The 23958-nt window shown below is 37.2% G+C and overlaps 1 protein-coding gene across 3 annotated transcripts in view; it reads left to right on the top strand.

Annotated features, from left to right (window-relative positions):
* Positions 1–280: 280 nt before the first annotated feature.
* The window catches only part of LOC133638836 (ADP-ribosylation factor-like protein 3), a 25845-nt gene continuing 2167 nt past the window's right edge, over positions 281–23958 (top strand). Inside the window, exons 1-6 of one of the 3 annotated variants that reach the window (XM_062031821.1) lie at positions 281–1034; positions 4429–4572; positions 4639–4755; positions 4824–4874; positions 8053–8238; positions 8349–9314. In XM_062031821.1, coding sequence (XP_061887805.1) covers positions 1032–1034; positions 4429–4572; positions 4639–4755; positions 4824–4874; positions 8053–8238; positions 8349–8396 — 549 coding nt within the window. In that variant the 5' untranslated portion in view covers positions 281–1031 and the 3' untranslated portion in view covers positions 8397–9314. Of the gene's footprint in view, positions 1035–4428; positions 4573–4638; positions 4756–4823; positions 4875–8052; positions 8288–8348; positions 9315–23958 lie in introns of those variants that run through there. The other 2 variants (XM_062031822.1, XM_062031820.1) reach the window with 2 other exon arrangements.

Below are 23958 nucleotides of genomic sequence, written 5' to 3'. Positions count from 1 at the left end.
TTTCAGACAAGAGCTATAGTGATGCATGGTTGGTTATGGTTTGAATTCTTATCCAACAATTGCGAGAACAACTTTTTATTGTCAATATCGGCTGCTGAGTTTAATTTTTTAATGTTTCGTGCTGGTGGTGTGCCTCGAGATTCTTTCAATGAAAAAAATGTGCCTTGGCCCAGAAAAGGTTGAAAAACACTGATCTAGTTAATAGTGTGAGAGTCCAGTCCATAGTGGGGCCAGTAGGGGATCATCTTGAGTGGAGACAGGTCAGCAGCGCAGAGACGTCCCCAACTGATGCACAGATGAGTGGTCCACCCCGGGTCCTGACTTTGAACAGCTAGCGCATCGTCTGTGGTCTCCTAATAACATCTCCACGCAGGAGAGGGGGGCAGAGCAGAAAAGAGACGGCAAATCAACAGGTCTAAAAGGGGGGTCTATTTAAAGGCTAGCGTATACAAATGAGTTTTAAGATGGGACTTAAATGCTTCTACTGAGGAAGCATCTCTAACTGTTACCGGGAGGGCATTCCAGAGTACTGGAGCCCGAATAGAAAACACTCGATAGCCCGCAGCCTTTTTTTTGGGCTCTGAGAATCACTAGTAAGCCGGAGTTCTTTGAACGCAGATTTCTTGCCGGAACATATGGTACAATACAATCAGCAAGATAGGATGGAGCTAGTTTTAACCCATATAGACTTAGACTTAGACTTAAACTTTATTGATCCACAAGGGAAATTGTTCCACACAATAGCTCAGTTACAAAGGATGGAAAGGGTAAGGCTTGAAATGATAATGCACACAAGGGCACTAAAAGAGGGCCAAAACAAAAGGTATAAAGTAGACTAAAAATGAATTTCATGAATACTTTTTTAATCGATGTATTGATTGCTATAATCTGTATGGTGTTTGCTAACGACTATGACGTCACGCAGCATTACTGTTCCTCCGGGAAGAGAAAGTGACGGTTGATCTTCCCCATGGTCATGTTAATCCAGTCAGCCTGAGCAAGAAGCCGCAGGTACTTCACTGGACGATAACATGGTAAGTTATTAGACTTACACTTAGACAAACTTTAAAGATCCACAAGGGAAATTGTTCCACACAGTAGCTCAGTTACAAAGGATGGAAAGCATAATACATGTATAAAGTAGACAATACAGGTATAAAGTAGACTAAAAATGTACCGTAGGAGCAATATAAAATATAACATATATGTAATATTTACATATTGTATATACCGTACAGTATATTACATATACTGATATCATATTTTTTATATAATATATACAATATATAACAATTACCATGTACAATATTACAGTATGTGTAACAGCTGCAGCATAAAATAGAGAGTAGATCCAGCAGAAAATATACATTATAAACAAAGAGAGGTAGCTAGCATAGAAGGTCAGGTAATAGACATATATTTTCTATTGCTGTATGGCGAGTGATTATACAGCTGGATGGAGTGCGGAAAGAAGGAGTTCTTATTTAACACATAATTACATTTAACTTATACATAGCTAATAAAGGAATTATTGTTTTTTCATTGGACTGTGCTTTCAATCAGGGACATCTCTTCAATGTTCAAACTCATTCGGCACAAATAAATGAACAAAAGAAGAAAAATGAGCAGAAATAGCGTGTGTCAAATCCAGATTTATATAAGTTTTCTTGAATATTCCTTAATACGTTTGATTCAAACTTGGACATTAGCATGTGACAGGTCTGCAGAGTGGAGTGACAGTGTTTTATTCTTAGCTGTGTCCCGTGGGAAGTAAATAACTTGAGCCAAAGCCTTCATGACTTCTTGTTGGACACAATCCAGTCACCGTGTGTGCATTCCTAATCTCACGCCAGCGCAGGGAGATTTCCCCAAGCAAGTGCATGCATGCACACAACAATTGCCGGAAAAATAATTCTTAGTATTGTTTTTGTACACTTGGTACCACCTCAAAAATGTACCACCATTTTGCTACCTCTGTTCGGATTTAGCTTCAAATATGTTGCTCAGTTGTACTCAGATGTAAATGGATTGTCGCGTATGCATTGAGTGAAACAATAATAATTTACATTTCAGCTACACTAAATTTAGTGTAGCTGAAATGTAAATTATTATTGATCACATTTTGGCCCTAGTGTGTGAATGTGAGTGTGAATGTTGTCTGTCTGTCTGTGTTGGCCCTGCGATGAGGTGGCGACTTGTCTAGGGTGTACCCCGCCTTTTGCCCGAGTGCAGCTGAGATAGGCCCCTACGCCACCCCGAGAGGGACAAGCGGTAGAAAATGGATGGATGGCATCGACAATCCTTATGTAAAACAAGAGCGCATGTCTTTCTCCTGTCTGTGTTCTAAATGGTGAAAAACAGCTAGCAAGAGGCAGCTAGCAATGCAGGTAACGGTGAGATATTATGCAACTTCACCTAATTGGTCCAAAAAATATTTTTTGCAAATCAATAATTATAATTTGCAAATAATGTGCCGTTGCTTAGTGTCTGTGCTGTGTAAAACTCAGCAGGGTAACCACGTATTACTCCATGTCAGTAGGTGGCAGCATGTAGTTAATTGCTTTGTAAAAGTCGGAATGTGTCGGGTGAGACGGGAATGGTTTGTTGTGATCCCAATATGCAGACCACAGCGGGAGGCAGCGTGCAGGTAAAAAGGTATGTAATGCTTAAACCAAAAATGAACGAAAGGAAAAGGCAATGGCTATGCAAAACGAAAGTAAAACTGAACTGGCTACAAAGTAAACAGAAACAGAATGCTGGAAGACAGCAAAAACTTACGGCGTCCACAAAGTACATCCGTACATGATATGACAATCAACAATGTCCACACAAAGAAGGATAGCAACAACTTAAAGGCCTACTGAAATGATTTTTTTTTATTTAAACGGGAATAGCAGATCCATTCTGTGTGTCATACTTGATCATTTTGCGATATTGCCATATTTTTGCTGAAAGGATTTAGAAGAGAAAATTGACGATAAAGTTCGCAACTTTTGCTCGCTGATAAAAAAAAGCCTTGCCTGTACCGGAAGTAGCGTGACATCACAGGAGCTAGTATTCCTCACAATTCCCCATTGTTTACAATGGAGCGAGAGAGATTCGGAATGACAAAGTGACGATTACCCCATTAATTTGAGTGAGGATGAAAGATTCGTAGATGAGGAACGTTACAGTGAAGGACTAGAGAGGCAGTGATGGACGTATCTTTTTTCGCTCTGACCGTAACTTAGGTACAAGCTGGCTCATTGGATTCCACACTCTCTCCTTTTTCTATTGTGGATCACGGATTTGTATTTTAAACCACCTCGGATACTATATCCTCTTGAAAATGAGAGTCGAGCACGCGAAATGGACATTTAAAGTGACTTTTATCCCCACGACAATACATCGGTGACACACTTAGCTACTGAGCTAACGTGATAGCATCGTTCTCAAATGAAGATAGAAACAAAAGAAATAAACCCCTGACTGGAAGGATAGACAGAAGATCAACAATACTATTAAACCATGTACATGTAACTACACGGTTAAAAATGTTCAGCCTGGTAAGGCTTAACAATGCTGTTGCTAACGACGCTAAGGCTAATTTAGCAACTTGGCAACCGGACCTCACAGAACTATGATAAAAACGTTAGCGCTCCACCTACGCCAGCCAGCCCTCATCTTCCCATCAACAGCCGTGCTCACCTGCGTTCCAGCGATCGACGGCGCGACGAAGGACTTCATCCGTGGGTTTGGCGCCAAGCATCGGCTAGGCGTAGTAAGTAGTCCTTGTTGTGTTGCTGTAAGTATTGTACTTAGCCGCTAATACACCGATCGATCCCACCTACAACGTTCTTCTTTGCAGCCTCCATTGTTCATTAAACAAATTGCAAAAGATTCACCAACACAGATGTCCAGAATACTGTGGAATTTTGTCGAAGAAAACAAGAGGTTTTTGTATCGGGTCGATGGGGTACGACCACTTCCGTGGATTTTTTGACGTCACGCGCATAAATCATATCCAAAGGAGTTTTTCAACCGGAAGTGTGGCGGGAATTTTAAAATTGCACTTTATAAGTTAACCCGGCCGTATTGGCATGTGTTGCAATGTTAAGATTTCCTCATTGATATATAAACTATCAGACTGCGTGGTCGGTAGTAGTGGGTTTCAGTAGGCCTTTAATGCGGTGAATAGCGCTCAAAGGAAGACATGAAACTGAAACATCAACACAACAGGAATGGCCACCAAAATAACAGCGCAAGACAAGAACTAAAGCATAGGAAAACACCAACAAACTCAAAATAAGGCACGACGACCTGATGGAGTATAATTTTTTAACGTTTTCTGCTGGTGGTGTGCCTCCGTATTTTTAAATGAAAAAAAATGCGCCTTGCCTCAAAAAAGGTTGAAAAACACTGTCTTAGGATATGTGATGTCAATGTAAGGGCTTGCTGTCCATCCTGCGGAGGCTGAAGCAGCCTCAGGACCAGGAGGTGCGTTTACTGCTGCTGGGTTTGGACAACGCCGGCAAGACCACTTTGCTCAAACAGCTGGCGGCGGAGGACATCAGCCACATCACGCCCACACAAGTACACGACACACACAACCTGCAGTAGGTCAGTGACTGGGCTTTGACACAAAACATGTGCGAGCAGGGTTTCAACATCAAGAGTGTTCAGTCGTCGGGCTTCAAGTTGAACGTGTGGGACATCGGAGGTCAGCGTAAGATCCGCCCCTACTGGAAGAACTACTTTGAGAACACCGACGTGCTGGTAGGGTTGACTGTATATAGACTGTGTATTCACATGTATACTTACATGTGCTGTGTTGTTATTTACAGATCTATGTGATCGACAGCTCGGACAATAAGCGATTTGAAGAGACCAGTCTGGTAAGAATGATATGTTTTGTTATTGTGATCATTAGGAGGGATGAGATGATCGATATCAGCTTATTTTTGGGAAAGAAGCATAATACAGTCATCACACAAGTTAATCATCAGAGTATTTACATTATTTACAATCCAGGGGGTGGGATGTGGAGGGGGAAGGGGCGGGGGGGTTAGGTTTGGTTGATATCAGCACTTCAGTCATCAACAATTATATCATCTGAGAAATGGACATTGAAACAGTGTAGGTCTGACTTGGTAGGATATGTACAGCGAGCAGTGAACATAGTGAGCTCAGAAAGCATAAGAACAAGTATATACATTTGATTATTTACATTTGATTATTTACAATCCGGGGAGGGTGTTAGTCTAGAGTTGTAGTTGCCTGGAGGTGTTCTTTTAGTGCGGTTTTGAAGGAGGATAGAGATGCACTTTCTTTTACACCTGTAGGGACTGTGAGTGCATTCCATATTGATGTGGCATAGAAGGAGAATGAGTTAAGACCTTTGTTAGATCGGAATCTGGGTTTAACGTGGTTTGTGGAGCTCCCCCTGAATTACTGAATTATTCTTTTTTTTTTAGTCCCCTGGTTAACAGGCGGCTTGCAGCTAATTGTTTGTCTCCATACACACTGTGGAGCCGCTTCCCTAAGATAATAATAATAATCATGTCATTAGAGATGTCCGATAATATCGGCCTGCTGATATTATCGGCTGATAAATGCTTTAAAATGTAATATCGAAAATTATTGGTATCGGTTTTTTTAATTATCGGTATCGTTTTTGTTGTTGTTTTATTTTTAATTTTTTATTAAATCAACATAAAAAACACAAGATACACTTACAATTAGTGCACCAATCCGAAAAACCTCCCTCCGCCATTTACACTCATTCACACAAAAGGGTTGTTTCTTTCTGTTATTAATATTCTGGTTCTACATTATATATTACGTTATATATATATATTATTATATATATATGTTTAACAGTTAATTTTACTCATTTTCATTAATTACTAGTTCCTATGTAACTGTTTTTATATTGTTTTACTTTCTTTTTTATTCAAGAAAATGTTTTTATATCTTATTTTATTTAATTAATTTTTTTAAAAAGGACCTTATCTTCACCATACCTGGTTGTCCAAATTAGGCATAATAATGTGTTAATTCCACGACTGTATATATCGGTATCGGTTGATATCGGTATCTGTGATTAAGAGTTGGACAATATCGGAATATCGGATATCGGCAAAAAAGCCATTATCGGACATCCCTACATGTCATTACGGCAAATACACTGCATTTCTTATTATCCTAAGTATTATTATCACTGGAAGACAAGGCTAAACATGTCACACACCAAGCTATTGTTACACTTTTTGCTCTAATTTCCCAGCCATACACCTTAGAGTCACATAACTTGCTATGTGACACGAGCTAACTATTATCATGCTCACGTTGACACCTGTGAAGTGAAAACCATTTCAGGTGACTACCTCTTGAAGTTCATCCAGAGAATGCCAAGAGTGTGCAAAGCAGTAATCAGAGCAAAGGGTGGCTATTTTGAAGAAACTAGAATATAAAACATTTCACTTACTTCACCTTTTTTTGTTAAGTACATAACTCCACATGTGTTCATTCATAGTTTTGATGCCTTCAGTGACAATCTACAATGTAAAGAGTCATGAAAATAAAGAAAACACATTGAATGAGAAGGTGTGTCCAAACTTTTGGCCTGTACTGTATATATACACACACATACATACACACCGGCCCCCAGACACATTTTTTTATTTCAATGTGGCCCCCGAGTCAAAATAATTGCCCAAGCCTGGTCTAGCCTTCCTCTTGTGTTAGCTTTCTGTTACCATCTCTTATGTTAACGGGTCGGTTTTGACCCGTGTCTTAAATCAGCTGTAAAATACACTAAAAACAATTATCTATCATCCAATTTGTTTCTCTTGGTTACCTTGTTAGGCTTCCTCATCCATGAAAATATTGGTTTTAATATTTTTGGTGTGGGCCATTGGGCCTTTTTTTTCTCAGTATACCCCTCGATTTAAATTTTAAAAAATGGTAAAATTAACCTCAAGAGAATCGTATAAATAAATAAAAGGTTGTTTGTTACCTGACTATTACTGAGGGGTATTAGAACACATCTCTTAAATAAATGTGTTTTATTTATTTTTTCATTTTAAAGAGAGAAGATATAACAACCACTGTTGCTGTGTCAGCACTGTCACAGTCAGTCCATGACATGTAGGAGGAGGGCAGATCGATCCAGTAAATGGTGGTGTTGATACCAAGGGTAGTATCAGTATATCATCGATAATAGGTCAATATTTTTATTTTATCAAAAAAAAGTGTTGTTTTGTTAATGTTTACAAATTCAAGGAATGATTCTCTAAACACAGGAGGACTTTGAGGGCAAAAAATGTTTTTTAAATGAGTAGTGTATAGTAGTTTTTGTTAAATTTACGGATAATACATGTGATCGGTGTCGGCTGATCCCACTCGTTAATGATCGGGAACGGTAACAGAACACTTACATTTCAAACACTTAGTGCTAAACTTCACTACTGTACTTGTACTATGTTATGGTTTAGATTCTATGGTTATCATCACATATTTGCTCTTTGCCCTTCTGCGGTGGCACAACAAAACATTCTGACAAGGTTTTGCTAATGCCACGCAGGATTATGGTTTGAACTTCTTGTCCGATACTGATACCAACCAATCCCCTTTGATGAACTAGTAATAGATTTGTATGTGTAACGGATACCTGTGTGGCCGTGCAATAGTGCGTTGTGTGGTGTAGACCTCCCTGAGCTGCACTGGACAATGAGTTGACAGCCCAGGGCTTTTAGCTCATTGACTAGCTGCTCAACTTCATTCCCAATCAGTGTGCAGGGCTGGTCTGTGTTAAATATGCACAAACTGTGTAATGAATATTCTGCTCCGCACATTGCTTTTAACACCTTAGCACTTTTTAAAAAGATTAAAAATAAAATTGAAGTGAAAATGCATAAAATTTAGCCTATATACCAACATTCAGTATTACATCGGACTATCCTCCATTCTAAATTATAGGACTTCTTCTGAGGTGTTGAGGTGTTGAGGTGTCATGTCTACCTATTTATTTCAGGAGCTGTCTGAGATGTCATGTCTACCTATTTATTTCAGGAGCTGTCTGAGTTACTGGAAGAAGGGGACCTGGCCGCAGTGCCGCTGCTCATATTCGCCAACAAGCAGGACCTGATGACAGCCATGCCGGCCTCCGAGCTGGCGGAGAGCCTCAACCTGCACACCGTTCGAGACCGAATGTGGCAAGTCCAGGCCTGCTCCGCCATCACCGCTGAGGGATTGCAAGTAAACACAACTATGTGCAAACACCTAATCACAGCAATACACTAATGAGGTAGCGAGTAGCGACATCTTCATAGCACCACTTTATCTTTAATTTTGTATTCCTCCACCAGGATGGCATGAGCTGGGTTTGCAGGAATATAAAGTTTGGGAAGAAATAAATCCCAGAAGATCTGCTGCAGGATCTCTTCACATTTTAGTCCACTTATCTCTAAAATTAATCTTAAGTGTATTGTATATGATGTAAATATTACTCTACTTTAACTGTACACGAGGGACAAGCGGTAGAAAATGGATGAAATATTAAAACACAAAGGAATGATGGTAACAGCTAGCAATGCATGTGTGTATGTATAGTTTCCCAAGTGAACACTAGAGAGCGCTATTGCACCAGTCTTGTTCCTAATACTGTACATATTGATTGGTGTGATGGTAATCAATTACCAAACCAAGTTAATAGTTGATGCTTCAACTTTTTTTTATAATAGACACAATGTGGACTTTTTAGCAGAACTTTTTTTTTAAAGTGACATTTTTGGATCCTACCACAGCCCTTGGAAGATTCTTCTGCTCCCTTAGGCGTTTAGCCAGGGCATCCAATGTTGTTTTTAGTGGCTTCTGGCTTATCTTACCGGAATAAAATTAACAGGATTTTTCAACAGATTTGAAAATAGGTCAGGTTTTTTTTGCAATTTTGAGATCTTGCGAGGGTCCTGACATTGGTTTAGAAGATATGTTTGGTCTTTAGGGTCATTCCAGGGCACTTCATTTTTGCTTTAGGAGGCTCCAAGGCTACCTCACTGGGGAAAAGATGTATAATTTTTCATCACAACTCAAAAACGGGTTAAAAAAATTACAGATATTTCTGCTCTGAACCCACTGACGTGGGTTTGGCAAGGTTTTTTCTGGTCCACCATTCCTTTCAAGTCCAGCCAGGGCACCTAAAGCTGATTTGAGAGGTTCCTGGACCACCTCACTATGCAAAAGAAAATGTACTTTAAATTCAAATTAAAGAATCGTTTGAAAGGTCTGATTTTCTGGGTCTGACCTGTGCCCTGATGTGGGTTTAGAAGGGTTTTCTGGTCCTCTGTGTTTGGGGGTCTAAGGTTCTCGGCCTCACTGGAAAAAAAGGCTTAAAAGGGTCACATTTTCTGTTGTTTTTTTCATTCTGGAGGTTTTCTTACCCCTCAAAAAAACAAAAACTGGAAATGTTGACCTGATAAAATCTACAAAAATGTACACAATGAATCGCTTGAAAGGTCTAATTTTCTGGGTCTGACCTGTGCCCTGATGTGGGTTTAGAAGGGTTTTTCTGGTCCTCTTAGTGTTTGGGGGGTCTAAGGTTCTCAGCCTCACTGAAAAAAAATGGCTTAGAAGGGTCATATTTTCTGTTGTTTTTTCATTCTGGAGGTTTTTCTTATTCCCCAAAAAAACAAAAACTGGAAATGTTGACCTGATAAAAACTACAAAAATGTACACAATGAATCGCTTGAAAGGTCTGATTTTCTGGGTCTGACCTGTGCCCTGATGTGGGTTTAGAAAGGTTTTCTGGTCCTCTCAGTGTTTGGGGGTTTAAGGTTCTCGGCCTCACTGAAAAAAAGGCTTAAAAGGGTCATATTTTCTGTTGTTTTTTCATTCTGGAGGTTTTCTTATCCCCCAAAAAAAACAAAAACTGGAAATGTTGACCTGATAAAATCTACAAAAATGTACACAATGAATCGCTTGAAAGGTCTGATTTTCTGGGTCTGACCTGTGCCCTGATGTGGGTTTAGAAGGGTTTTCTGGTCCTCTTAGTGTTTGGGAGTCTAAGGTTCTCGGCCTCACTGAAAAAAAGGCTTGAAAGGGTCATATTTTCTGTTGTTTTTTTCATTCTGGAGGTTTTCTTATCCCCCCAAAAAAAAAAAAAAACTGGAAATGTTGACCTGATAAAAACTACAAAAATGTACACAATGAATCGCTTGAAAGGTCTGATTTTCTGGGTCTGACCTGTGCCCTGATGTGAGTTTAGAAGGGTTTTCTGGTCCTCTCAGTGTTTGGGGGTCTAAGGTTCTCGGCCTCACTGAAAAAAAGGCTTAAAAGGGTCATATTTTCTGTTGTTTTTTCATTCTGGAGGTTTTCTTATTCCCCAAAAAAACAAAAACTGGAAATGTTGACCTGATAAAATCTACAAAAATGTACACAATGAATCGCTTGAAAGGTCTGATTTTCTGGGTCTGACCTGTGCCCTGATGTGGGTTTAGAAGGGTTTTTATGGTCCTCTTAGTGTTTGGGGGGTCTACGGTTCTCAGCCTCACTGAAAAAAAATGGCTTAAAAGGGTCATATTTTCTGTTGTTTTTTCATTCTGTAGGTTTTTCTTATTCCCCAAAAAAACAAAAACTGGAAATGTTGACCTGTTAAAAACTACAAAAATGTACACGATGTACACAAACCTTGATGATTGTTTGAAGTGTTCGGTAAAAAAAATTCTAAAAAATGTTTGGGCCCGACCTGCTGCTTTGGAGAGCTGTTAAATATTGGTTGGGACATTTTGGGGACCATTTGGTTGGGTTTGGGAAGCAACATTGGTTAAAATGGTTTCTACCGTTTTTGAGTCCATCTGTGGGATTCAAAATGTATTGTATGTATTAATGCACATACAAACTAGAAAACTTGGGTTTGGTGTCTTTGCAGCACTAATCTGAAGTGACCAAGTGGTCCGACATGAGGACATTTACATAAAAAGCTTTTTTCCGCCACTAATAACTCCTGCACTACAATTTGCATTTATATAGGCCCCTTCATAGCAACATGATTTGCTGCCTTTTCCCATTGTAAAATAAACCTCCTCCTTTGGCTTTGAGTTACAGACCCTGCTGCTGCTGTAAGCTTGGATGCTTTTAATGCCTGATCTTCAACAAGTGCAGAAATCCCCCAAACTGACTCGTATTAGGGCTCACGCTATAGAAGGGACACACACGCTCGTACTTGACCTGGGCGAGGGGTCAACATAGTAGAAACATTGCAAAGAGCTGCAAACCTGCTCATGCAAATGCACTCCTCCAAAAGGTCTCCAAAGGAGGAGAAAGTCATGAATAAGGAAATGGAAGTCTGCCATGTGAGACTGAGAATAAATGTGCCCCCTCTTAATCATTAACATCAAATCCATGCAATAATCAACCAACCTTTAAGAGAGAGGGGAAAAATGGACCCAATTACATACAAAGCTAGCCCGGCAAATCTTTTTTTCAATTTGATATCAAACAAAGGCGTCCAGCGCCTTTTACTCCCGAAAGAACAGGAGTAGATTTAGCAAATAGAGAGTGGTGGTTAACTCTCCTGGCTTAATCTCAAACGAGATGGGAGGCAGTCAGGCCTGCAGAGGGCCATAAATCACGGGACTTTCCCAGCCACTCAGCCCTGCACGCTGGCCTCCCACACAGGGGACGCCAAGGCCACAGTCTGATTGACTCCTGCAGGCCTCACAGGGGCGAGAGAGAAAAAGAAAAGGTGGCGAGAGTATCTTTGGACTTAATTACAGCGTCGACAGCCTTACACTTACAGTAGATCATTGAACAAAATAGTACAGATACAGATTTCATTTTTAAAGGGTAATTTTGGGAATAGTTCCCAAAATGGCCAGTTTGTGCAAAACAGCTTGTATATGTATGTGTTCTTATTAAAAAAAAATCTAATGTCCCCCAAAACAATATTAATGTAATTATTTTAAAATATTTTTAATTGATTTATATTTGTAGAGTTTTTAATGTATTTTTACTTAGAAAATTATGTTGTTTTTCTTTACTTTTTGTTATATTTTTAAAGGTTAATATTAAAAGTAACTATTCAAACAGTTAGTCTCTGCAAAGTATATGTGTATAAATATATTTCCTATTTTTTTAAAAAAAGAAAAATTAAATGCCCGAGCCCAAATATTATTATTGTAACTATTTTTAAAATGTTTTTCATTTATTTATATTTTGAGAATATTGTTTTTATTTTTACTTGGAAAATGATTTTGTTTTACTTTTAAAATGAATTTTTTAAAGTGTAATATTGGGAATAACTCTCCATCCTGTGCAAAACAGACATGCTTATATATATAGTATTTCTTTTAGGGCTTCTGTGAATCTTAAAAAAATCTAATGTCCCAAAAATATCATTACTGTAACCATTGTTAAAGGTGTGTCATTTTAGTTACATTTTCAGTATGTTTTATTTTCCTAAAAAATTGTGTTGTTGTTTTTTATTGTATTTTTAAGGGTTTTATCAGGGAAAATTACCCATTAATAAGAGTGGCGCAAAATAAACACATTTTGTGTATTGTATTATTGTTTTATATAGTATTCATGTATTTTTGCATGTTAAATGTATAATTTTCAAATAAAAAAATATTTTTTAAGTTTTAGAATAAGATTTAATATTTGTTCTATTCTTAAAGGGGTACTGCACTTTTTTGGGGGGAATTTTGTCTATTGTTGATAATCATTATGAAAGACTTGACAAAGGGTGTATTTTTTATTTTAGTGCATTCTAACTCATAAATAAACATAAATAAAAGTCCACTTGCAGCATAACCAATGGGAGGTCCTCTATTCCGCCCATAAAATCCAAAAAATAACCATCCAAAAACAGCCAACAATACTCCATTTACATTTCGTGACTTGAAAATTAACCAAGTATTAGTGATAGTGTTATTATAAGTGCCAACACAGACAAACTATTTATATACATCATCGTTCCTCGTTTCTTTGCTCTTTAAACTTTATTCTAGATCATAAATCATGCCTCTCACCGGAAAAGTAGATGACTGAGGATATAATCCGACAAGTTGGGACACTTTGACAACCATTTAGGACCTGGAAGTGAAAAAAAAGCAAACATTGGGATGCGTTTTTTAAATAAATGCACTGCGTATGCTTAAAATGATCAAAATACGGAAACATGAAATGTTATTGAATGTGCCTGTTACTATATTACATATATACTTACATCATGTATATAAAACTTCAATGTTTGGATGTTTTTTTAAGGGCTTTATGGCCAGAATAGAGCGGCTCCCATAGGCTCCATTGTAAGCGGACTTTTAATCACATGTATTTAATATTTACAATGCATTTAAAAAAATACATCCGTCGTCATGTCTTTCATAATGATTGTGAACGATCGGCAAGATTCCCCCAAAAAAGTGCAGTTCCCCTTTCAAATACATTTCCTTTATTATTTACTGTACATATACAGTATGTAAAAAACGATTCAAGATTAATTGTAACACATTTTTAATAATACACATTTTATACAACAAAGGACTTTTGGCCACACAAGTATTTACTTCTAGATTATATTACAACATTACAAGCAAATAGCATAGTGTTCTTCTATGGACAGCCAACTATGTGAGAATAAAACAACAGCGCCTCTGCTGGTTGTAGCCTACGAGTGCACTCCATTTTTACCTCAAGACATCCATCCATCCATTTTCTACCGCTTGTCCCTATAAATTCCAATTAATTGATTATTTTTTAATCTTTATTTTTGACATAAAAATGTGTTCTTTAAACTACGACTACAATCAAGGAAAGAACATTGTCCTTAAAAAAAAACTACCCAAATACCATAGTTTTAGATGAATAAATGCTGCAAAACAGGAGTTTATGCAGGTTCACACTTATTATCGTACACCTTACATGTTGTGTTTGATCAAAACATTACTCGCTAAAACCAAAGAGTCCCATAGCAACAATTACATGCTTGGGGAGTGTTTGTCCCTCCTGGCTCGTTCCCGTGGACACTCCTTTTATGATGGAGCAGATAAGCGCTGGTACAGGATGATAAAACTAATAGCAAATGTCCACATTCCTCCCTTAGCCCCTTTGATGTGAGTCTCGGTGCTAGGAATCAAACTACAGTCAGTCATAAACACTGAGGGACGGGGGACTATAAAAATGATCAGGGGGCTCTATCAGCTGAGTTTGGCACCAGGGGAGCGGCTCGCAGAATAGTGGGGGTCAAACATGGGGGTGGGGGGGGGGGCTCCGTTGGGGGTCCTCGGCTCCGTTTTGACGGAAAGAGTGAGAAAGTATCAGAATGAACCCAGGGGTTGTGTTGTATAAATATTAGGAATGTGACGATTAATCGATTTCGATTTATATTCCTAAGATTCAACTACATCGAACTGTGCTCGGCAACTTTGCCTTCCAGAAGATAGGTATCAGTCCAACATCGGATTTAAGAACGGCAGACTTTATATGAAATTCAGCACTTTTAATGATAAGGACGTTAAACGTCACTCAAGTCTGTCTGCACGTCTGTGGCAAAAGAAGAATGGTGGATACCTACGGTGGCCGAGAAAGGTCACAACAAATGTAAACGCGACAAGACAATATCATAAAGCCACAGCACAGCAACTTTCAACTACAGCATGATTGCAAAAGCCTCAACAAATACAAAAGCCACAGCAAATACAAACGCCGCAACACAACTTTAAGCCAAAAAGGACACGACGAACACGACGGAAGTTTCAGTGGAGCAAGTTTCGCCAACGGAGGCAGAAGGTTGAAAACAGTGTAATGAACATAGTATATTAGTGTTATTGAAAGAGTAAAAATAGTTATTTCCGACTGAAAAAGTGGTTACACTTCACATCTTTTCCAACTTTGTTCATTACACCGTTTTCAACTTCCCGCCTCAGCCGTTTACAGACCTCCATTGTGGTCTGTCGCCAAAACTTGTTCGCCGTCACTACTTTTGTGTTTTTATATTGTTGTGTTTTGGCTTGTACTGTAGTTGTTGCGTCATGGCTTTAGATTTATGTCGTTGGGTGGTGGCGTTTGTATTTGTTGGGGCTTTTGCAGTTGTGCTATAGCCGAAAGTTGTTGTGTTGTGGCTTCATGTTGTTGTGTTGTGGCGTTTGGATTTGTTGTGACTTTTCTCAACCACCATATCAATCAAACAATCAAGGTTTACTTATATAGCCCTTAATCACAAATGTCTCAAAGAGCTGCACAAGCCACAACGACATCCTCGGCTCAGATCCCACATCAGGGCAAGAAAAATCTCGACCCAATGGGAACAACGAGAAACCTTGGAAGGGACCGCAGATGTGGGGACCTCCCCCTTTGGGTGACCGGTGCAATGGATGCCGAGTAGATACAGTTAATAATGTGAGAGTCCGGTCCATAGTGGGGCCAAACAAATGAGAGTAGTAGCAGATCAAACCATTGCTCAATTAATCCAAAAAAATTTGGTTGCACTTAATGTCTAAAGTAAACCTTGTGTTAATTCAACTTGACTAGTTTTGATATTACTATTGTATTGTTTTATGTTGGAAAAAACAACAGCAAAAGTAACAGGTAAATCTACTGTTACAATGTTGTTTACTTATACTTTTATTGAAAATTTCTGGAATGTTGAAAATAAGAGCAGAAAAGGTTTCCTCTTGCCAATTCAACTGAAAGTGTTGACTGCACTTTATTCAAATAAGATGTCGGATGCTTTGTTCATTAATTGTTGTTTACTTTCTTGATTGTATCCATAATTCATTTATACATAATTGCATTCTAAGAAATAACGGGAATATAAGAAACGTCACCTGCACTGTCAAGTATCCACTATTAATCAGTCATGTTTGATTTTTTTTTGTTTTTGCTAAAAAGTTACTGAAACGATTCACAAAATTGTATCGTTCTAAATAAAGTACTGTACCTGAATCGTATCGTATCAAATTATGAATCGAATCGTTGTAAAACTAATCGTTACACCACTAATAAATATGGTTTATAGTCAACTTTCAAAGAATAATAAAAAAAAAAAAGTTCCGTGAGCATCAAAGTATTTTCTTCTTTTTGCGGCGCTTCGAGGATTCTCAACAAGACTTATTTTTACACTTCAAATATGCTAACCTGTGACTCAACCTTGCATCAGAGTTAAGACCTTGCATTGTGTTGGGCAAGGAAAGTGGCACATGGATCAAACTTGGTCAAGTTTTGTCTATTTTGGCGAATCCTCAAAATTTGCCCCCACGCTCCGCCCACAAACGACGTTGAAAACTCCGTAGCTTGGTTATATGGTTAAAATATCTCAGTAGAATTTGAGAGCAAATTGATGAAACCCCTTGGAACAGTTTGTCATTGTATAAACCCTCAAAATTAAAATGGACACCATTCTTTTAGTTTTTCGACACAAGTTCTTTGATTTCTTTTGAAGGGGTTTTGGTATGAAATATGATAAGTGGAAATAGTTTAAGACAAACTTAAAGAATTACTATGATTGATCAGTTGTTATTATGATGATATAATAACATTTCAAATGTAATTAAATGTCATCAAAGTTAAGACTTTGTTGTTTCTTGATATTTTTGTATGTTTTAGTACACACATCAACACAGTTTAACTTCTTTTTACCTTTGTTTGACCGTTAAGGATGTTAAAATGCTATCTACAGAGTTAATAACAAAAACTGTTTAATACTCAAACATATTGCTAGTATACCAAAAATATTGTCTTGTTACAATAACATTTGAAAAGTATATGAATAAGAAGACATAATGAACATTTTTGAACAACTTTTTGATCATATTGTTTCTATTTCCACTGGCATTAGTTTGAAATCTGAACAAATTATACTTTAACCAGTATTTTAGAAGAGATTGTGTTCAGCCTTAGGGATTACACAAACACACGTCTACAGCGCTAAATATATCTTGTGTCGTACCCCTGGGGTCAATACTGGGACCAAAATTGTTCGATCTCTATGTAAAGGACATTCGTAAAGTTACAAAAAAGTTAAAGTTAGTATTTTTTGCAGACGAGAACAATCAAAAGCTAATGAAAGTAGTAACAGAAGGCATGGTTTGACAACAACAGACTATCTTTGAATTTCAGTAAGACGAGACAAACTGCCTAGAAACACACAAATAATGAATAAAGATAAACATGTTCTGGAGCAAAGAATCACTCCATATTCTCTACTGCTCGCTAGTGTTGCCATATCTGAGTTATTGTGTAGAAACATGGGGAAACAACTACAAAAGTACACTTCATTCAATAACCGTGTTACAAAAGAGGTCAGTTAGAATAACACTTAATGTTGAATTCAGAGAACAATCAAACCCTTTTTTATTGAATCAAAAATATTGGAATTCAATCATTTGGTGCATTTGCAAACAGCTAAAATGATGTACAAAGCAAACTATAACCTGCTACCCAAAAATGTGCAACAATTCCTCTCAATAAGATATATGTAACCTTAGGCCACATCATTTTATTTGGCCCTCGAAAGCCGGGAAATAATATGAGTAATTAAAGTACTTTATATTTTCTTACTAAATGTATTAGTTTTTTCCATTTTTAAAGAAAAAAAATACATGTACTCAATGCAATCGCATATTTTTTTAGACATAAATAATGTAATAAATATATGATCATACATTCAAACAATGTTTTTGTTAAACTAGAAATAAATACTTTGTATCTGCTTGACTTATGATTTCAAAGCAAGTTATTCATCAAATTGTCAAATTTTATCAATAGATTTAACAGCGACTTTATGAAATTTACTTGGGATTTACAGCATTTTACTGTACGTGAAAAAACAGCTGGCAAATGCTGGCAACTGAGCTGCCAGTTTTTTACTGTAAAAAAACGGTGATACTGTTTTGCTATTCACAAAATAGTACAAGGTAAAATCTACAGTTGTTGTTTTTTCACGGTAAAATCCAGCAGCTAAGTTGCCAGAATTTTACAGTAAAAATGCAGTTTTGTATTTACAGTAAAAAAAAACACTGTAAATTTTACAGTAAAATTCTATCAACTGAGCTGCCAGTTTTGGACCGTGAAAAACAGTGGTACTGTTTTTTTCCATTTACAGTAACACGCTGAAAAAAACACTTGTCAATTTTACGGTAAAATTTTTGCGACTGACCTGTCAGTTTTTGATTGTAAAGTCTAAAAATATTTTTTTTCATCGTGCATAAAAAACAAATCATCAAATGCATAGGCAATTGTGTAATAATATCATTCATTTAAACATAACTGCGATATGGCCCTCAATTAAAACAAGTTTGACACCTCTGCCTTAGAGAAAAGTGTAACTTAAACCAATTGTAAGCCCGTACAACACCTAAAATCTTTGGTAAAAAAAACAAAAACATTCTTGACTAAATAAAAATTAAATATATAAACTTTAGCATATCAGTATGTGGAATTAAATTATGGAATGGGTGAGACAAAGAAGTCAAACAATGCACTAATGTCATTTGAAGAAATTTCTTGCTTCCAGTAAATAAATGATAAATGGGTTATACTTGTATAGCGCTTTTCTACCTTCAAGGTACTCAAAGCGCTTTGACAGTATTTCCACATTCACCCATTCACACACACATTCACACACTGATGGAGGGAGCTGCCATGCAAGGCGCTACCAACACCCATCAGGAGCAAGGGTGAAGTATCTTGCCCAAGTAGGTGGCGCTGTTATTAGCTAAGCAAAATGACATATGGATCATGTTGGGTCTGCACTCATACTGCAACATTAAAAACTCATTAGCTTAGGTACCGTATTTTTCGGACTATAAGTCGTTTTTTTTCATAGTTTGGCCGGGGGTGCGACTTATACTCAGGAGCGACTTATGTGTGAAATTATTAACACATTACCGTAAAATATCAAATAATATTATTTAGCTCATTCACGTAAGAGACCAGGGGCCGTACTTATCAAGCTTCTTAGAATTACTCCTAAGAAGTCTGCTAAGAGTTGACTTAAGAGTAAATAAATTCTTCGCTGAAAGCTGCACTTAAAAGTTAGTTAGCAAGCGTCTTACTCACACTTTCAGCAAAGTGTAGGACTGAATCTTAAGTGTCACACTCAGAGCTGAATTACGACATTACTATGTGCCGTAAACGGAATTTTAGGTGACGTCATTTCTGTGTCCATAGAAATGACCAATCACGGAAGGGAATCCGTTGTCTAAGAATAAATAAATATCTTGGAAATATTTAAGTGGACAATGGGAGTGTATATTTTGACAATAAACTACAAAATAATACAAAACAAACTAGTCCCCGCCGGCACTCACGCTACCGCTCCCTCTCTTCTATCGCCCACACACTCACTGACGTCACTCACCTCACGGCCACACACATACGCTACTGTCATAACATTTTCTTTCCAATTCATTAATTAGGCAACTAATTTGAAACTGGTGTGGGTGGCTCTATATATACTAGCCCACTGCAGACACATGCAGAAATCAACAAGGAATCGAAAAGTATTAAATCTGTGACAAAAATAATACCCGCTCTGTCTAAACGATACCGTTTGATCAGCTGCTCGTCATCAAAAAAAAACAAACATTGTTCCGTTCCCTGAACGTTCGCGCACGTCTCTCTCGCCTCAGTGCCATCCCCTGCTGGCAACTCCTAACCACTTAAGACACCTCTGAAGGTCTCTTAAATATCGTGGAGAGTAGGAGTGATTTTTAGACTTAAGAACGTTGATAAAAAGCTTTTATTCTTAAGTTTGAGAGTAGGACTAAATTTCGCAAATTCTCAGGACTTAAGTGTAAAATGGCACTCTAAGAAGCTTGATAAGTACGGCCCCAGACGTATAAGATTTCATGGGATTTAGCGATTAGGAGTGACAGATTGTTTGGTAAATGTATAGCATGTTCTATATGTTATAGTTATTTGAATGACTCTTACCATAATATGTTACGTTAACATACCAGGCACGTTCTCAGTTGGTTATTTATGCCTCATATAACGTACACTTATTCAGCCTGTTGTTCACTATTCTTTATTTACTTCAAATTGCCTTTCAAATGTCTATTCTTGGTGTTGGGTTGTATCAAATAAATTTCCCCCAAAAATGCGACTTATATATGTTTTTTCCCTTCTTTATTGTGCATTTTCGGCCGGTGCGACTTATAGTCCGAAAAATATGGTATTCAGCATCGTCCTTACCTGAGTAGAGTTGGAGTGCAGTTGGACAAAACCCCTTGGAGGAGTTTGTTGGGGTGCAAACCTTGGAAATATGTCAAAACAAAAAGTCCAACGTCCTGTTAGTTTTTGTGAGGGTTTTTTATTACGATTTACACTAGGGGTTCTTAACCTTTTTAAACCTCAGAGCCCACTTTTCCACCACAGAAGGTCCGGGGCCCACTCAAATATTAACAATAAATTAGTAATCTTGCTCTTGATTTTGATTGTATTCAATAATTATCTCTACTGACAGTTTAGCAGGATACCATGAATTGATTAACGTGGACCCCGACTTAAACAAGTTGAAAAACTTATTCGGGTGTTACCATTTAGTGGTCAATTGTACGGAATGTGTACTGTACTGTGCAATCTACTAATAAAAGTTTCAATCAATCAATCAAACACCTTGTCAAAGGTCTTAATCACAAATATTTGATCAAGGCTTAGGTCAGGCTGATTACAAAAATAAAACTAATCAAATATACTGCAAAAGTAGGAACTCATAAAAACAGATGAACAATAAATGTGCATACATATATGCAGTGCTAAAATAAATACTTAGAAAATATGTCTTTTAAATAAACTTGTCAGTAGAATTAAAGTGCAAATAAAATTACAACTCCACCCCTTTAGTCACAATTTTTGCGCTTCAGAAACTTCTCCCTGACTGTAGCTCCAGACTTCTTCTCTTTGTTTGATGTTGTCATTACTGCCACAAGTGGCGGGAAAGTGCATTACAACTGAGTACCGCTGCGGCCCAATGGAAGAAACAGATATTTTTAGGCGACCATGTGGGGCTAATGGTGAAGAAACACGGATTTAGACGTCACCTGACGAATCTACTAATATTTTAAGGTCAAATGTCAAGAGCGCATTTGAAGACCTGTTGCGATGAATTGATTTTGTCGTCTCATAAGCGTTAATGTCGCCAACATTTAAAGTGCAGCTAAGTGTAAAAATTAAGAGTGACGATTGCAAATGATTGGTGTGTTTATTGGAAAATGATGCTGTGCACATAATAAGTCAATACATGGAGCGTGTCACACGTACTTAGCTGCTCCAATCACGTCTGACGGATAATAACGTGAGTAAAACTGCCACGGCCGTAAATCAATGGCTGCCGTCTCGCTCATCGCTTGCACAAAGGTCACAGGTCACACTCTTGACCCCTCGCCGACCCTTGACTCCAAACTGCACCCGGGAGGAAATAACACTTTCCATCGTCCAAAACGTTTCCCCGGGATTGACTGATTGCCCTTATCATTTGAGGGATTCGCTCCACTCGCCGCCCCATCACCCCCCACCCCAAACAACACAAAACACCCCCCCACCCCTCCACCCACCCATGTCCCTGCCTGGCGCTCATAATTTGACTTTTTATCACTTGGCGCAGAGAGAGCGACGCCCCGCCATCCGTCACTGCGGCGCACGCCGACAACTGCTCGCACATGCATGGATTTTTACATTTGACTCAATCCTCGGAATTACTTTACTGTAACCGATTCAATAATGCGCAAATGAGGCCGACGTGTGCGGCGCGGCGGATGGTTTGATCCTCGGAATGGCCTTCATCGATTCGCCAGGCCTCGGATAGTTTGGTGACCTTTGAAGGAAAACAATAATTCACCGGGATTGCATGATCCTCCATGTTGTAGTGCATCGTAGTTAACGCAAATACTCTTGATTATTTACTAAAACCACATGAAGGGAATCACTTATTGTACAGAACAAGTTCATGTTTTTACGTCAAGGATGTTTAAGGAGTGCATGAGAAGAGGAAAAGAAGAAAGTAACCACATGGTCGTTTATCAACTTTATTAGACAACACAGCAGCAACAGAACCAATTAAGGGTACTGGGGAAAAAAGCGATTCACATCTGAACCGTTGCGATTCTAAATTGATACATGATTTTCAAAATATAGATTTTTAAAAAGTTGTTTTTAGGCCGACTCCACGTTTACTTGCTGCAGGAAAAAGGGGCTTTTGTAACATGTAACTTGTTTTGAAAAAGTTTTATTATGTTTTTTTTTTACCAAAAATTATATTGCGAGAATTGGATTGAATGAAGAATTGTGTAGAATCGAGAATTGATTCTGAATCGAATTGTCACCCTAAGAATGGGAATCAAATAGTGAGTTGTTGTAATATTCCTTTCCCTAGAACCAATGTTGTAATCGTGCTGAGGAGCAATCCAGTGTTAGTTGATAGCACTGATTAGTTCATTGCCTTTTGTCTTATTAGTTAAAAGTGTCAACATTTCAACTTTTACTCTTTACATTGTGCTTTTTGCCCTGTTTTTCTAAATGTTGCTGTTCTTTTATTTATTAAAATTTTTTTTACAATAACAAATAATTTTAAATTACATTAAAATAAATTATATACTTTTTTTTTTTTTTATTGGAAATTATAACTAAATTAATTCTAAATTCCATTTTAACTAACTTACGTTTTAATTAATCTTTTTTCTAAAAATTCCATCTAATAGGGTACCCTACAGTTTTCAAATACAGAGAAGCCCATAGCTAGAGGTTAAAGGTCATGTTTTTGGTCACATTGTTTTTGTTTTTTTTTTTTCCATTTTCTTCTTTAATAAAAAAGACATTTAAAGGTTCAGATACCCTCCGCCCCACATTTGAACTAACATATATATATATATACTGTGTATATATATATATATATATATATATATATATATATATATATATATATACTGTATATATATATATATATATACTGTATATATATATATATATATATATATATATATATATATATATATACTGTATATATATATATATATATATATATACTGTATATATACTGTATATATATATATTTTATTTTTTTAATTAATTAATTTTTTTATATTTTATTTTTTAAATTCCATTTAATAAGCATCGTTTGGTTTTTAAATCCAAAAAAACTATGTGGCTAGAGGTTGAAGGTAATTTCTGGGGTCATGTTGTTTTCTTTGTTTATTTCATTTTTTTCTTTAACAATAAAGACTTTGAAATGCCATTAAAAAAACTATATTTAATTGAAGTTTTATTGAAGATTCTAAGGTTGAGATACCCCCAGTGCCACATTTTAACTAACTCATATTTTTAATTACCGTATTTTTCGGAATATAAGTCGCTCCGGAGTATAAGTCGCACCAGCCGAAAATGCATAATAAAGAAGGAAAAAAACATATATAAGTAGCACTGGAGTGTAAGTCGCATTTTTTGGGGAAATTTATTTGATAAAACCCAACACCAAGAATGGACATTTGAAAGGCAATTTAAAATAAATAAAGAATAGTGAACAACAGGTTGAATAAGTGTACGTTATATGAGGCATAAATAACCAACTGAGAACGTGCCTGGTATGTTAACGTAACATATTATGGTAAGAGTCATTCAAATAACTGTAACATATAGAACATGCTATACGTTTACCAAACAATCTGTCACTCCTAATCGCTAAATCCCATGAAATCTTATACGTCTAGTCTCTTACGTGAATGAGCTAAATAATATTATTTGATATTTTACGCTAATGTGTTAATAATTTCACACATAAGTCGCTCCTGAGTATAAGTCGCACCCCCGGCCAAACTGAAAAAAACTGCGACTTATAGTCCGAAAAATACGTTTTTTTAAATTTTTTTATTCCATTTAATACGCATCCTCTAGTTTTTAAATCCAAATAACCGAGTAGCTAGAGGTTAAAGGTCATTTCTGGGGTCACATTGTTTTTTGTTTGTTTAATTTTTTTCTACAAAACAA

This window comes from Entelurus aequoreus, linkage group LG21 (genome assembly GCF_033978785.1).
Source record: "Entelurus aequoreus isolate RoL-2023_Sb linkage group LG21, RoL_Eaeq_v1.1, whole genome shotgun sequence".
In the NCBI taxonomy this organism is placed as follows: Eukaryota; Metazoa; Chordata; class Actinopteri; order Syngnathiformes; family Syngnathidae; genus Entelurus; species Entelurus aequoreus.
This window is presented reverse-complemented; position numbering and strand designations above follow the sequence as displayed.